This window comes from Labeo rohita, chromosome 17, assembly GCF_022985175.1.
Source record: "Labeo rohita strain BAU-BD-2019 chromosome 17, IGBB_LRoh.1.0, whole genome shotgun sequence".
Taxonomy (NCBI): domain Eukaryota; kingdom Metazoa; phylum Chordata; class Actinopteri; order Cypriniformes; family Cyprinidae; genus Labeo; species Labeo rohita.
Genome location: NC_066885.1, coordinates 30,083,042 through 30,101,088, shown reverse-complemented (window position 1 = coordinate 30,101,088; position 18,047 = coordinate 30,083,042). Strand labels below are relative to the sequence as shown.

The 18,047-nt window shown below is 36.7% G+C and overlaps 1 protein-coding gene across 1 annotated transcript in view; it reads right to left on the bottom strand.

The window, feature by feature from the left end:
- Window positions 1–18,047, bottom strand: part of babam2 (BRISC and BRCA1 A complex member 2) — an 82,026-nt gene that overhangs the window by 7,934 nt on the left and 56,045 nt on the right. Inside the window, exons 7-8 of the mRNA XM_051133311.1 lie at window positions 8,679–8,788; window positions 2,472–2,571 (exon numbers count right to left, since the gene is read on the bottom strand). Of these exons, the coding sequence (XP_050989268.1) occupies window positions 2,472–2,571; window positions 8,679–8,788 (210 nt within the window). The remainder of the gene's footprint in view (window positions 1–2,471; window positions 2,572–8,678; window positions 8,789–18,047) is intronic.

The window sequence follows — 18,047 nt, the reverse complement described above, 5'->3', positions numbered from 1 at the left end:
CGGTCTGCTCAGCAGAACTTTAAGTCGAACGCACCTTTTCCTTTTGATTGGAGTGTTCGGTGAGTTCCATCACAAAATATACGTCATTCAGCCTGACCAATCAGGTTGTGAATGTATCACTATGCCATTAGGTCTGGTATCTTTAGGTTTGCTGTCAAAAATGCCAGTGTGAACGCTAAGCGGAACAGGACCAAATTTTCCTTTTTGGTCCGGATCAAATCAACCAGATGAACCAAACCACAAGTATAAACACCCTGAATGAGCAAATACATTAACCAGTAGACTAGAGCTCTAACTTTGCTCTAAAACAAAAACAAAACAAAACTATATTTTATAATCACTTACCCATGATTACACATTAATCTTTTACAAGTTTTTCACAGGATATTAGTCTTTTAACAATTTTATCTATTAAATGTATTTATTAATGTCATTCAACTGAACTTTTTACTTTAATTTTTATTAAATTTAACAATTTAACATCTTTTGGTTTCTGAAAGTTGCAATTTAGTTGACTTAAAAGTGCAAACTTGAACAAAATAAAATTCCATTCATTAATTTAAACGTATCAACATTTAACAAACATTTTCACATAAACAGTATGCTTATTTTAAATTAGTTTAATTATCATCATGATGTATTAATTAGCATCATGATGATTTTTATTTTATTATCTCTGACAAAATCAAAAACCTTTTGTCTAAGTGCATTGTCATTAGAAATTTTTTAACATTTTTTCAATGGATTGTCAAAACACTACACAAAAAATGCTAAGAAGAGACATGGTGAGTGCTTTACACATGCCAAGACTCTCACAAAGTGAAACAATTTGCAGTTGTGCAAATTTTGAAATGGATAATAGAAAATGTTCCCTGTCTTTCTAGCACTGGCCTTTTGGATCCGATTAGATATAGTCGCTCCATACAAAGTGAGTGATGTTTTTAACAGGTGAGCAGCTCCTGTTGGTGTGTATGATGTGTGATGTAAGAATCAATGCTGATCTGTTTCATGAGTCAGCGCATTTTCAGAGGAGACCCACATCTGAAAGAAACATTATGCTGCACAATGCAAAGTCACTCACATGAGCACACACACATACACACGCACACTTGTTCTTTTTTGTTTCTCTAAGCCTTGTTTGTTTAGAGGAGGTGTGTCAGGAACTTTGGATCAGTGAACTCTACACCCACACATGGAGCGTGGGAGATGCTGACAGGTGAGATCAGTGAGCACAGAACATGCTCTACTGCAAAAGTTCAAAAGTCCAGCTTCCAGTGTCTGTGTGCTCATTCTGGAAGAGAAAATATCATTCATAACTATTTTTACTGACACACATGTGACCTGTCATAGTAGTGTCACTTTCACAAACATGACGTCGGTCATGAAACCTGTGCCATATCTGATCTGTGAGCTGCAGCAGAGTTGAAAATTATCAGTGAATAATGGTTTCAATTTTGGTCTGTCATCACACGAACTATACAGCGCTGCTGTAATGGCATATTTTTGTAGGCCAATCCAGAAATAGCATCACTGTGGTACCCTCAACAAAAACCCAACGGGATTATTAATAAAGCTCTTATAAATCTTACACATTTTGTTCATCATGATTACAAATGAACACAACTTCGCTGAATTTTGAAGCCTAAATACAATCTGCAAAAGTACAAAGCTCAACATAGGCTTAGAAAAAAACTACATGACAGATGCGTGAACATCTCCATCACTAAGCTTCCAACAACGCTTTTGGTTTTTATTTGAAAATCATTTCCTTTCAAAGTTTGCAAGAGTGTGATTATAAACACAACCATGCTCTGAGAGTAAGCTAGGGAGTAGGTTAGTCTTCCTGTTTGGTGTGATGACATTTTATGACCCCAACAACCTCTGTTTGAGTCAGTATGCTACACTTCAAGCACTGGAGTAGATATAAGCACACTGAAATACATAAACCACTGACCTATATGAATCTAATTTGTCTAATATAATCATAATTTGGGGGCAAGGAAAGTTCTATGTTGTCAATTTAGTCTTTTTCACGTAGACTAATATGTGACCCTAGTTCAGGTGAGTGTGTCCTGAGGAGCTGGTGGCCACTGGTGGGGCATGAAGTGGAAGATTGGAAGGGTTGATTATTCATGCTGTCTGTGTGGATATGAGGAGTAGGGCTGAACTGAAGTGGAGATGTCAGGGGAAAGGAATGTCAGTCACTCCTCAGGCTAGTGACAGTCACATTTTCTCCATCATATTTCTGCTTGTCATAAGGCCTTGTCTAAACTAATCAAAAATGTACATAAACAAACAAAAACACGTGCATGCAATTCATAGAAACGCATCAGCTTTACAGTCCGTACATCACTGTGCACTATAAACAAACCCACACTTCACTGATAGTGTAACTCAACTGGTTATATGATCAAAGTAATTAAATGAAGGAACACGCAAACAAAAAGTAAGGATTATTACACAAACTTTACCTTGTTTGTGAGTAATTGGCACACTTGAGGCACATAGTCAATAAGGCAGCCACCACTGGGGAATGCTGGGATATGTAATGCCGAAGATCCTCCAAGTGCACTAAGAGAGAAAGAGGAAGAAATAAAAAAATGTAAATAACATTTTAACTGTCCGCTACAAGTAGAACGGACATTATTGACAGTCCCTGTATCTCATATAGCAAAATTAGTGAATTGCTACAAGTGTTTCTTGAAAGTCAACATTCAGTGAAACCATAGAGCAGCTGATCTTTCAGCATCACTCCCTAAACACTCCTCTGTGTTTAGTTTGGGGATTTTGGAGTACTTCATTAGTGGGCAGAAAACGGAACAGCATTTCCACACATTTCATCCAAACTATGAAATAAAAGGAAATTAAAAAAAAAAACAAAAGAAAAAAAGTAGTTCCTAAAAGTAGTACTTTGTAGGCTATTACAGCTTTGCACAGTCTGCATTTTCTCAAACAATTTCACGAGGTTCCACCTGGCATATGTTTCCTGGCTGATTTTTCCCCTCCCAAGCATTTAACATCAAAGGCTTATGCATAAATGATATATAAGGAACAGAAATTCAATCAATTAAATCATGTTTTACATTCGAATTTTTTACATTTGTTCAAGACCTTGTGATTAAAATGATTAGTAGAACGGTTTTGGACTAAATCACATTATCATTGCAACTTTTAGTCATTTGGCAAATACTTAATACATAATGACTTACACCGCATTCAAGAAAAAGTTTTTTTTTTTCTTCCCAGAATTGGACCTTGCTGGTCTACACTGCATCTGTGTCTTAGAAATTTGCACCATACATTCTCCCCCTGCTTTACACATGAACAGATGAGTGTTCTGCTATACAGCAGACGGGAAGAGAGAAACAACCCCACAAATAGACAGGATTCTAAGAGAACACTGGAACTTGCCAGATCAGTGAAGGATGAGATGACGCAAAAGATTCATGAAAAATATTATGCAGACATTAAAAAGAAAAAAAAAAGAGAGAACTTCCATTAACACCTCTTATTTTGGAGGTTTGGTTGCTTATTTTTGCTTGGACAGGCCTTTTCTAAAAATCCGAAAAAAATAAGGGAGAAAATATCTTAATAGAATATGAAGATTACAATATACTCAATTATTTTAAAAACATAAAAGAGGGGAGAAAAGAAACATTTCAGATCTTCTGCTACTATTCTCTGAATATATGAAGAATAGCAACTAGAATCCTCTGTCAGTTGGTTTTTAGATCAACAATGCCCTTGACTGACAGAAAGATTACCTTTTGCTGAAACAGTCTTTGGCAATATACAAGCATGGAAATGTCATTCATGTCCATCAAGCTCCTGAAGTATATTCATGGACTGTTTAAAGATGTTAATGCACAGACGTGTTATTTATTAACTGTGGAAACAGGAAATGAAGAGGGACGCCACTCAAACGCTATTCAGCTGTCAATTCTCCATCGGGCTCAGTCATAACACAATGTTGTTGCTGTGCTACAATGACAATAGAGCAGCATCTCCATGGAGATACAGCTTGATTCTGATGTGTGTGATGCTTGCCGATGCAAACATTGTTGGCGTGGTGCTAAGGTGTTCTGTGTGGTTGTGAGTGTATTGCTTTGTGGTTACTAGGGCTTTCGGAATGGTTGCTAGGTTGTTAATAGATGCCTCTACTGATTGGTCCATAAGTTGTTTGTGAATTATGCGTACATTTTTAATACTAAGGTTGTGAGATTTTGAAAAATCTCTCACCCTATGTACTGCATGACTATACCATCGCAATCACCACTGATATTATGCTCCGTTCCAGCATTTGCAGGTTGTGTGCAGGCATAACGCCAGCAGCCATAAGCACCCCAGAGTAGATGAGAATTTGTCTGTTGGAATAGGATAGGCTTATGGGGATATTTGTTTAATAGCTATTTGAAGCAACCAAGAAAAATCTCAGCAGGCGATATTTTTAGGGAAGATTATGGAATTACAACCTTGAACTGAAGTTGTCTAAGAATACTCTGTTCTGACTTGCTTGAGCAGATGTTACATGGATTCACAGAAGCCAATAGACAAAAATATGCAACAAGCTATGCAAAATAAATATTATGGGAATGTATTATATGTAGAATATTGTCACAGGTAAATTAAAAGATGCTTTAAAGCAGGGATGGACTGAATTTGCCCAACCCTGCTTTAAGGCATGAAACATAGCAAAGTTTTCAATATAATCTTTCATTCATGGTGCTCTTATTATTATCAATGTTGAACTCATTTTTTCCCTTCTTCTTTTTGTGATGCACTACCATTCAGTTTTTTTTTTTAATACATTACTTTTACTCAGCAAGGACAAATTCAATTGATGAACACTGACAATAAAGACATCTATAATGTTACAAAAGATTTCGATTTCAAATAAATGCTGTTCTTTTGAAATTTCTATTAAAAAAATAATCCTTAAAAACTACCCTTATTTCCAAAATAATATTAAGTGCCAAAATTATTTTCAACACTGACAGTAATAATAACCATTATTAATAAATGAGTACCACTATTATTAACTATTATTAAATAATTATTACAATAATTATTAATGCTTTCTGAAGGAGTAAAGGCTGCTGAAAAGTCAGGTTTTTTACGTGCTTTTCAGAATGTTGCTGAGTTTGTGAATAGACCCACAATGTTTTACGAACACAAGTACAAAGAACAGAACAGAATAAACAAGAACCAGAGACAAATGTGAAAACACGCCAACAATCTGCACAATAACACAAAGCTCAACCAACAAATAGCTGTGTAGCTGTGTTCTAAACAGACAGATACAAAATCAAAAACAGAAGAGAGAGGAAAAAAAAAAGAGTTGGGGGGGGTTGTTCACAGCGCTGTCAAACTATAGAATGTGTAGGAGTCGATCTCGCACCATCACATGTTGAAGAAGATGTGAAGTCCACTGTCAAACTCAGTGAGCACTTCACAGTCATAATAACACGGCCTGCTGTGTGGGCGTAGAGAGTGGCCATCACTGCAAGAGCGATACGCCGGGTAAACCTGTGTACGTGGATTCAGAGAAAGAGAGACAGAGACAGAGATAGAGAGAAAGATTCCTGGGAGGGTTTTATTTCACTCAACTCAGGCAGGCTGAGAGCGACCTCTCTCTTGCTCTTCTCTTTCAAGTCCCACTCACTTTCTCTCTGTTTCTGTGACGGGGCCGCAGGGACGGCCGCATGACTGGCTGGCCAGAGGGGATGCATTCTGTGCCAGCCTGGATAAGAGCTGAAGCAGGGGATTCCTCACATGTGCTGGGTTTGTTTAAAGAAAGTGTTCAACCAAAATCAAAATTCAGTTATTATCATTTACTCACTCTCATTCCAAACCTGTAAAGAGGACTTCTGTTGAAAACAAAAAAAAAATGTTGTGGCCCAACCCATCATGCTCCAAGTTAAGAACTAAACCACTAAGAACTAAACCACTAAGCTAAGTTATCCATACTACTTGTGTATTCTAATTTTTTTTTTTTTTTTTGAAGATAGCTTTGTGTAAAGATTTTCTCAAATTTGGTGGTTATTTCCTGAAAATTTCTCCTGGACAAGCAAACCAGTTTAACTGGTCATGTCAAATGAAAACCAATGCACATCCAACACAATTTCATGGCAATTTTTAACTATTTTATGTTTTGGCATTGATGAAGGTGTGGGGTTAGGGGTGGACATTAATGCTTACTTTTTTTTCTCCATACAATGTGAATTCATATGAAATCCCCACCATGTAAAATTGTTACATTTTCCAGTGAGATCAGGTTGGCAGATCTGCATATATGTCGTCAAACTTTCAGGAGAAGGTCTTCTTATAGCACATTTCAAATTACACAAATGCAAATAAGATTTGAGGGCTGCAGTGGCAGAAAAAGTAACTGAACAAAACTTAGATTTCAATCTGTTTCTCAAAAACATTAATCAAGCTATCATGTGGCTTCAGAAGACTTGAAATATAGTGCATAAGTTGCTTTTATTGTACGAAAAGAAGCATGAACATTCTGCCTTTCTTTTTGCTTTCCACAGAAAAAAAGTGGGTCTGTACCAAAATGATACCGTGCAAATGAGGGTGAGTAAACAATGACAAAGTTCATCTTTGGTTAGAGCATCCCTTTAGTACCTATAGCAACACTAGTTTGTGCTGAAGTTCGGCCTACAGAACATGAATGTCAGGACCAAATGGTAAAACAACAGAACAGAGCTAGCACAAGAAATATGTGTAAACAAACACACACAAAAATACCATCAACGCAAGAAATGTCCAATACAAATTAAAATCAAATCAGGTACAAGTCTGATAAACATCCACCCACTCATGAAAAAAAAAATCTGTTTACAGTATGTGTATTGTATGAGCATTAGTATCTGAGCAAAAAGTTAAAATTGCAGACAGAAAAGTAGGCTTCAAAAACACTGTGCTGCTGTTTTAGCATTCATTATTTTTCACGTATGTCCTCAGAAGCCCCGTTTCCATATTCCCAACATTGCTTTGTTCCTCTGGCTCTACCTTTGTAAAAAAAAAAAAAAAAAAAACACACCCACAGACACACGTATACACCCACCCGCCTGTCCCTTCTCCTAAGTCGCCCTAGTCTGAGCTGTTAACGTGCATGCGTGGAGGCAAGGTCAACCCTGTGTGGTCCCGTATTATCCAAACCCCCGTAATATAACGGGGTGGAGAGAGTGTGGCCATGACAGATAGAAGCTGACATGGCTGGAGAGCAAACAAACGGGCTTGTTCCTCCTCCTCCTCCCCTCCCGCTATGCTGATTTGAGTGGATGGAGGACAGCACAGAGAGTGAAAGACAAAAAAAAATAAATAAATAAAAAACAAATCATCAGGCACCCAGAGGCTGGCATTAGCAGACCTTGTTCACTGAGATCTATCTGTTGTGAAGTCACACTGAAGTTTCCTCCATTTCTTCTGAGAAGTGACTTTCTAGTCACTTTCTGTTCTAGTTACTGCAGAGGGCAGAGGGAAATGTCAGGCTAACTATGGCCATTTTTGCAAATTTCATGGTTGACAAAGTAGATTACAACTTTATCCTTGCATATTGTTCGACATACAATAAAAATGAACTAAATTATCAATTAGAATTTATTGATGAAGCCTAAGTTGATGCAGATCTGGCTTAAAAGAGCACAATAACAGGGTTCCAGAAGTTAAAAGCCCATTTATTTTTTCAATGGAAGTGAGTGAGTGTGAATTAGAATGCATACATTTTTTCATTACAGACAAACTATGAGCTCTGAGCATGAAATGGAGAAAATGAATGGGTGAAAACACTTCTAGAACCAAGGTTGTTTACAACAGTGGTTGTTCACTGTTGTGATCTCTTCGAGCAGGGACAGAGAATGAAAGAAATAAATCTCTGTCTTGTATTGACAATATGTAGATCATCTGTAAATCCCTAAACAGTTGAAGCAAGGTCACAAGAAATAAAAAAAAAGCAGGAGTGGATGAGTACCACTATTTATGAATATGTTCCACTGCTCTTTTATTGGGCTCTAGATCAAATTAATTCCAGGTTGTATTGCACAATTATTGAACAGGTGGGAAGAATTTTGTTTTGTACGCTAACTGAGAACAGAGTCAGTAATGTCAATATAAATGTTCTGCAAGTCACATCAATAACTGAACACTTATAACGGCTCTCATCCTTGCGTAAACAGAACATCTTTTTTACTGACTAATTCTCAATTCCTCCAGTATTTCAGGAAGTAAACAGCAGAAGAGGAAGTGCTGTCTTTAGTTCATTTACTCAAGTTGGTGGTTGGATAAGGTGTGTCATGAGTCGTTTGCTTGAATCTTTTAAATAACAGCAAAAAGATCCGGAAAGCAATTTTCACACAGCTGTGTATTAATAACGCTCCATTATTAGCAGATACAAGGATTTACAGTCTTTCTCTATCTGTGAAAACGGGCTAAACTTTTTAGGCAAATAAAATGTTAGAATGACAATGTCCACCCCTGAAATAGAACCGGCTATTGAATAGAAATAGTTAGGAGCATTTCATGTTTTTACTGGCAATCAAAAATGCAATTAAAAAAGGGACTAGCCCTTTAACATAACCTGCTCCAGTCTCCCGTGGTTCTTTAACATCACAATTCTGTATGACCTAAGAAAATTACTTTTCACTTGAATGGAATAGGGAGAAGTCACTCACTGCTCAATGCTGGGAGACAGGTATAGTTTTGGAAAGACCTGTGCTGCTTCAGCATCTTCAAAACTAACAGACAGAAGCGCCACATCTTCTCCTGGATCCAGTGCTGTGTCCTGAAAGAAGTACAAAGGAAAATATATATTTAAAAAATATTATATTATAGACTCTACAGACAATCAAATATGTGGTTGGCAAGACTTTACAAAAAAAAAAAGAGTAATGCTAAACCTATTAATTGGTTTGTATTTGCCATTTTGAGATTATCAGCACTGGGCAACAACTGAGTCTGCTTGGCTGATGAACAGACATCCAAACATCAGAAGCCACTTTTTTAAAGATGAATTAATGAATTATAGGTGAAATAAATGTAAACACTGTATGTCTCATATGTTTTTGTTTCATAAAACAGGAATTATACTGACTATCCTTTAGCTTAGTGGTTAACTGGTGGGTGGCGAATGTTTGATTGTGGACAAATTATCCGATGAAACATCATTCACATGCGGTATTGCACATGTATCAAAGCTTAGAACAAATAAAAGTCCTGAAGATTGCTGTGACACGTTTTGATATTCGCATTAGCACTGCCCACGTAATAATACATAACATGAATTGTCAAGTAATCATATGCTTAGAAAGACAAGAGCAAGTGGGGATATGTTTTTTCTCTCTTAATTTTGGGTTCTATCTTACAATGCATGAACACACTACTAAGGATAAAGTCTTGAGGCAAATCAGTGCACTGGGAAACATTGAAGGCCTTTAGCTAACAGACATACCAGCCCAGCTGGTGCTGAGCAACCTCTCATCTAAAGGTGGTGTGCAATTTTGGCAGGAAAAGACTACAAGCAGAATTCAGGCTGCATTAGCTTTAGCTCCAGCTACAGCCACATCTGCCAGTCTTCAGCTTATCACATCAAAAGGTTCCGCAGGGACTCTAGATGATACTTTCTGTTCCTGTGCTGTCTGAGCCCAGTTTTCCTACAGCTAGGCCCTGATGTACGTCATTAGCACCATGTCGGTAACAGAGGGCTTTAATCAAATGTCTTTCAGTCGGTTTGAACTCATCCATTTGTGATAATTGCTGCCTGCCGTGTAACCTCTGCTCCCATTAGAGTGAGCCGTGTGTGTTGGATATTTGACGTTACCAGTTAGAGGGGACATGTGCGGGATAAGCTAACGCATAACTTGGTGAGGCACATTGAGGTCTGGGGAGAAAGAGCGAGCTCAGCCTTGATAAATGTGAATGGGACATATTCAGCTATGGCTCGAAAGTCTATCTGATGTTATATCAAAATGGTTCTCTCATCTCTTAAAATGTTGTATTGCTCTGGTTAGTCAAATTAGATGTGTCAAAAGATTTCTGTTCTGCATTAGAGCTACACAAAATACATCACAATTAAGTCTAACACACTCTAAGACTCAAGTTTTTTTGTTTTTGGCTCTGTTGTTGGTAACTATGTCTTACAGCATACAACAGTTTGCATTATGAACACCACTGACATGATTCGCTACGATGCTACACAAGGATGCTTTCGTTGTTGAAGAACACTACTAGGGTGAAATTACTAAAAGTAGTGTGTTTAACTGGTTTAAACGGCGCCAAACTCTAAACAGCTCTTGAAAATACATCTCCACTGGAAATTTCCACCAGATTTAGCTGGGTTTGTAATGAACTAAAATGTAAATTATATTATGTTATATATATACAGTGCACAGCATAAATGAGTACACCCCCTCTGAATAAATATAAAAAGAGGTATTTTCTTAATGATTACTAAAATAATTCATGGAAAGATGGCAAAATTGAAATGTATTAAACATTCACTCAATAAAAAATATATGCCATTATCTTTTGTAAAATAAGTAAATCAGCCAATTTTGTTTAAATGAAGGATTGCAGAAATAAGTACACCCTAGATGTAATTCATCAAATGTATAATATTCTAGTACTTAGTATGTCCTCCAGAATTTTAAGTATACTGCTATGACTCTTCTTGGCACTTAGTGTACAATCCTGGAAGACGACCTCCTTTAATGCCCTAGTCTTTAATGGGGAGTTCTGCTCAGCTCGTCTCTACAGAATCCCCTACAGCTGCTCAAGAATGTTAAGACTGAGTGAAATACATGTCCACTGAAGAATTTTCACCTTGGGAGAATGACTATCTTCATTGTCATGCTGAAAAAATGCCCAATAATCAGGGAATGAGGGGAGGGTAGCATCTGCAATTTCAGTTTTTTTTTTGTATTACTTCACACAGTGGTGTGTGAATTCATGACAGCATTGATAAAGCACAACTTCCTCACACCTTCAGCACTCATACATCCCTATAGAAGAGCTTTACTATCACTGAACATCACTGTGGGTACCAGGCATTTCTCACTGTACTCCTCCTCTAGCAACACCAGAACATTTTGGATGCTTTTGGATCTAAAATTCTAGTAATTCTAGTGGTGACAACAACCATGCATGTCACTTCTTCAGGCTATGTCATACTCTGTGAGATAAAGTATCACTCTTTTCACAGCTTTTGTTGCAAAACAACATTTTATCACTTCGATAAGAAAATCTTATTTTGCTGAATAATTTTGACATTCTTCTTTGGTAATTGTTCAAGTAGGCTTGTTGGAACATTATATCTCCAAAGAACACTAACATGTCTTCTAAGTAAAGAGTAATTGCTGAATTTGTTTAGTTTTAGTTATTGATTCTATATAATTTTTTTTTTTTAAAACATGTATTTTATCCATATTTTGGATTACACATTTCATTCTGTTGTGTTTTAGGGTTGTGTTCAATTTTCTGCCAGTATCTTATCTATTCATTTCTTAAGGTCCCAATATACACATAAGACATTTATTTGTTGTTTTTCACTTGAAAGTAAAAAGTACAGAGTTAAAATGAGGAGTAAAAAGAAGCGTTTCAACTGTTCAAAATACATTAATGTCATATATTAGCGAACATACCTATGCCACCTATGCCTGGAGCAGCATTTAGATTAATATGTAAATATTAATACATAAATACCGGACTGAAAGAATGAACTAGAGAACATTTCCATGTCAAAGAAGGCAGAGCCTCAGAGAACAGATCATGTTCAGGTGTTTACCAGCCTTTTTTGGAAATTTCGCTTTGGCGAACTGTTTAGAACTTCCAAAACAAACTCCAAACCAAACTTCATTTTGGCCTGATTTTGTTTGGAATGACGTCACACCACTTTGTTCTTTAACTGAAGTATTTCAGGGCCTTTACATTGCATGATCTTACACTAGAGAGTATACCAGTATACTGTATGTTTCATTGTATTTTGTAAGCACTACTGTGAATTGAAAATATTGGTTCAGTTAATTTCGGAGACCTTTGAAATGAATGTAGCCTCAAGGGCTGATAACACAAAGATCCTAACAGATAAGCTTCACATCATTTAAGATCACCCATGACTCACAAATTCATCAAGAAAGTTTGAGTTGATTGCTTAAGATAGATTTGAAAATTGGTTCGAAATGTTTTACAAGCTGTACAGACCTTCTGGGGCCAGAAAACCTCATTTTCAGTGAAAAAAAGGGTTCATAATTCAGTCAGCAGAATTATGAGGCTGCTGTTGAAAAGCATCTATTTGATGAAGCTCTGAGGGCAAACGTGTGAATCTGTACGAACGCAGGAGGAACAAAATGTCAAGCGCAAAGCTGATGGCTACCCTTGTCGTCTGTCTCTTCTTACTCTTCATCAGCCGCCATCATACGACATGGACCTGGGCTGGAGGGGGGACATCTACATCCCAAGGTGTTGCTTGATTTAATCAGCTTACATCAGTACAGCACTATAGTATGACCCTTACATTCCCAGAGACATAATTCATTCTTGCTGATGGGCATTTGTGGGATTGTTAGGTTAGGGCTGGCATAAGAAACAGAAGATTGAGAAGATTTTTTTTTTTTTAGTGTAACTTGTATTTGCATGGGACCAAACACTCTACAAATATTCTACAATGACAAGATGAACATTTCTCGAGTTTAATAAAGTAATAATGAAAGGCTTTGCAATGAAGTGATTTTTACAGCAGTTAAGAGCTGTTGTCATAGGCATGTCAGCAAAAACATGATAATATCTGACATTTTAACATTTGTTTGAAAATTATGTATGGATAATCAAGTAAACAAAGTTGCTTCAGTCCAGCAAGTGTTTAGTAAATCAGTAAAGATTTTAACAGCAAAAGGACATGTGTACCATGGTGGACATTTTTACAAGTATAAAGACATTTTACTTGCTAAAATGTACAGACGATCAATAGACGTCTTAAATGTCTAATACATTTCCATATTTTAACATTAATATTAAAAATACTATATTAAAGACAGTTTTACATGCATTGCTACTTATAATTATGACTTATAAATATAACGGTGACTATAGTCTTTTAGAAATGTTCCATTTCTACAATGAATCTAGTAGGTTAAAAGAACACTTATTAATCTACATATAGCGAGCATTTTAATTTGTGTATGTCTGTGCTTTGGGCAAAATGCTACTTAAATAAGAATAAAGGTGCATCATTAAAACATGCTCTTAAAGGTTCTTGGTAAAGAACTAATGAAGACAACAGTGATGACTAATGAGTGTTTTGAGTGACCGTTCCTCCAGGACAGTGAGAGAGGGAGTATTGTGCACTCCCTACCTCCTGCATAAACCAGTGAGTCAGTGTCAAGGAGTTGGGGGTAGGGCACGGGGCTCAAGGGTGCCCCGGGTAAGACCCTCACGTGGGCGCCCGCTCTGTTTTCTTTTATGACCTCCCCTCGGGTGCTTGCCATAGTGCGCGATGTGACATCGTGGAGATGTGACAGCTGTCTCCAAGCCAAAAGCTGTCTAAAACCAAAACTTGAGGTGAAGTTGATTTGTTTGGCCCCACCATAGAAACAGACAGGACTGAACTGCTCAATGTTTTCAGTGCCATCTCATATGGGGAAAGCACAGAGACGTGAGTGGTCAGCTACAACCATGACCTTGAAGAACAGGTGCTTTCCCAAACCTTTTTAAAATAAAGGTTTCAACAGGGGTTTTTTGCAGTGATGCCACAGAAAAACAAAACAAAACATTTTGGGTTCCCCAAAGAACTCTTTCAGCGAACAGTCCTTAAAAGACCTATTTTCCTTAAAGAACATTTTAATAATCTACAGAACATTTTTCCACTATAATAAACCTTGTGAAGTGGAAAAGTTCTTGTGAAGTGGAAAAGTTTTTTTTTTTTTTTTTTTAACCACAGCATTCAACTTCACCTTCCAAGATTCATGTAGTGGCAATTCATAACTATATTTAAGACCACATGTCAAGTCAAGTCAGGTTTATGTATTTGCTTTTCACAATGCACATATTTCAAATCACTTTTACAGATTGGATTACTAAATGGTAATATGTATCAATATGGACCATATGAAACCTATATGAAACATCTGAAGAGGACTGCTGTCCATGACGTAGTTGCTAACTAATTCTCCCTTGATATATATTCACCAGTGAGAGAACCTCAATATAGCCCACTGTTTTTAAATATATGTTAATTTAATATATTGTTATTTGTGATTATTGTTGACTGTTGTAACTGCCTACATTCATAACTTTAACATGTATTAAATTACTGTTATTGATAAGATTTTAGAAAGATAATTTTCGGGTTAGATGTCATGCCCACTGAAGTGATGCTTGAATGGGTGGAATTAATGTTACGGTGGAAGTGTTTGGCTTAGTCAAACACTTTGTTCTGCAACAAATGTCCTGCAATTGTAATTAATGTCAAGCTGGCAAAGTCACAGCAAATTTCAGATGATAAAATATTCTAAAAAGGTAAGGCAAGCTAAAAAGAGCCAATCACTGATTAACTTAAGAAATTTTAAGAGGTTGGGTGTTACATAAATAGGTGGGGAGGGTTTTTTTGCTGGATAAAGGAGGAGGATTGTGGAACATATTAACAATATAGGCACACCCTCCAAGGTGGAGAACACAGCTGGGCCATAGTGTCTGTATCTCAGGGGTGTGTGTGTGCTTGAGCCAAATACTATTTAAAATAGGTGCGGTGGCTAAGGCAGTGTCCAGAAAGCTGCTACCATTGATCGGATGATCCATGTGATCAAAGGATATGATAAAGAAGATATCTTTTTATTCAGAGGGTTGACTAAATACTCATGATAATTGTGAGTTTCACAATTAATTACTGGGGACAACTAAAATGAAATCATACATTTCCATCCAGAGAATCTTAAATTTTCCGTCTTCCTGGTGAGCATTGTAAGTTTGCTCACTTAGACCAGTAGCACAATACTCATTTAACAAGCTGCATGAATAAAAACCTCAAAAACCCTAAAAATATATGATATTAGTCATACACACACACATATGTGATATCTCAAAGTTGTCTGACTATCCCTTGATAATAGAAATATAGAAAATAACTCTCCAATTGTTGAACCCATAAATCACAAGTCAGTGTGTTTCGTTGCTAACATGTATACCAGATGCTGACTATTAAATGCGAACAGAGATAACAGTCATGATGTGACACACCAGAGAGCAGGATCTTGGTAACTCCTGACTGATGGCATTAAATTAATTTACTAAATAGAAAAAAAACTGTACATATTTTTTTTAATTATATATTTAGTGTTCAAAAGCAACACAGTCACTGAAGGCCACACTATACAAAGGATATAGTTTCACTGTGAGCTGTACCTAGTATAGCTCGTAAAACATATATAACACAGCACAGCCTCTGTCACTGGGATATGAAAAGCATGGCTGGCTAAAAGACTAACACAGAATGACAGCTGATGTTTCTAGAGGTTCTATTTGAATACTGGAACTTCATAATCTAAAGCAAGCTTCTTGTTATCCCGCACCTTTTTCTGTTCTTTTAAATTTCTTCAGGTAGAGCCGGAAAGCAAAATATGTTTCCATTGCCATCGTATCGGAGTACAAATTGAAAATCACCTTAACTGAATCTTTTGAATACGGAACAAAGCAGAGAACTGAAGATGGCTTCTGTGAGTTAAACTGAGAGTGAAATGAATTCAGGTAGCTACAGGCAGTTACATGAAAACAGAAAACATATAGAGGAAAAGTGTACACCCACTCTCCAAAACACACAAGCAGTTTGAAAAGGGAGCAGTGCCTGGAAATGGCAGCAGTGTGTGACTCACAGAGGACAATCAACAGCTGCTTGATACTGAGCCATGAGTTGTGGTCTACGGCGAAAACATGTAGCGGCACACGCTTCTCCACTTTTTCTCAACACACACAAACTGTGACCCAGGTTCACTGATGACTGGAATCAGGGAAAAAGCTGTCGAACCACAATGATTAGGTATAACTGTATGAAAGAGAGACAGAGAGCACTCTAAAAACTGTAATAATTATTTTGGTGAAATATCTGAACACTTATCTTAACACTCAAATATTCTGTCTGGAATCTGTGAAATCAATGAATTGAGTATTTATTGAGTATGAATTGATGTAATTAAAACATTTAAGTAGATCTGACTTGGTACCATGACAGATAAAAAGGTATTTCATATATCTGAATAAGCTATATGATATATCATATGTCTGAATAAGCTATATATTTATTTATTTATTTAAGTAATAATTAATTTGATTGAAAACCATTAAACATAGCAGTTAACTATTATTTAGTTAACTTAATTTAGTTATTTAGCAGTTAACTGATTATTTAGCAATAGTGCACATACAGGCACCTATACATGTGCTAATATAACTAGCTAGACTATCATAATGGCACACATGCATCTACCTACATAACAGATGCATATTTTAGACAAAATATGTTTAACTACTTAAATGTCATTTAGAGATTTTATTAAGGTGATATTTGCAAAGCCACTGAATTATTATTATTTTTTACTTGTCTGGTTGCCTCTTCTGGAATCAACTTGACCGGTCTACACTCTACAAATGCAATTACAGTCTGATTTGAGGCACTAAAGCTCATTTTATGATGCCACTGTTAACAGGTTTTTGTTTTTTCCTCATTCAAGTAGATAGCAGGTGTTCTTGCACGAATGGAAAGAGGCTGCTGGGCAGATGCTTTAAGCTTTGTTTATAAAAGTAGACCCTCACTGATGCACACACATTATAGATCAAACTGAGATGTGTCACTAAGATTGGTAATTGATGAACTGTGAAGACGGATAAGTTCTGAACAGCATTTTGCATACTATCGAAATATCTATAAAATATCCATCAGACATGTATACTGAGCAAATATGAATTACATATAATTATGCAATGCAAAAATATAAAGGTAGCGTTTTTTTAAACAGGTATGTTGCGTAGCGTGCTGTATCCTATTAACTATATAAACTATATTTTTCCATTTCAAACAAATGTAATGTTTGCAGGAGTGTTTTCACAATGACTCCAAAGCTAACAAGGCATTAAAGGCACATTAAAACATAAAAATATTAAATCCCATTAAGGTATTATGTTCCCACACTTCACCAGCCATCTTGCCCCTGATGGAGCCACCCAGCTCTGGGGAGGCAAAACAGCAGACGGCATTTATTACACAGAATGATGCATTTATAAAGAGGACTTGTCATCAATGCGTATCATATATTGCCAGAAGAAAGTCATTAGTTTTGCACTTGGGGCGTGCAGTTGTGATAGCGGTGTGGTGATGTCCTCATTTTTCTGCGCTTGTTTGATCCTGTCTGGGAAGTGTCAACACACCAGGGTGCTCACGACGCGCCGAGTCAATGTGAATAATTCACACATTGCTGTATCATCAGGAAAGAGATGACACGGGGCACGTGAAGTAAAGTTTGGTCATACTCATTCTAGCACCTGAGAGCATGACCTGCCCACAACAACCATATTAAAAAAAAACACTATTTAGAAGGGGTCCTGTCATATTTTAACTGGAACAAATACACACCGACAAATGAGAAACAGATGCATCAATGTTTTCCAGCGTTCTCTGAGTTTATTCCCATAGGAAGAGCGAGTGGATGAGGGTAACCACAAATAAATCTGGTCACAATAACTAAATGAACACAAAGTGACAAGCTGACATTCAAGTGGGAACAAAGCATGAAAACTAGAGTGGATTCCTACTGCCTGTTTATACCAAGGATGACGTGACAAAGCGTCACAAAATGGCAGGAAATTTTGCATAAAAATATTCAAGCCGAGCACAACACAAATTAACCAAAACAAAACAGATTCCAGTAATTCACATAAAAATACAAGCTCTCCAACAATAAAATCACTTGAATTAATACAAAATGCAATCCACTGCTAAAATGTGTGTTGTTATTTTTGGAATGGAACAAAGGAAAAAAAATAAAGCAAGAGCATGACGCAGA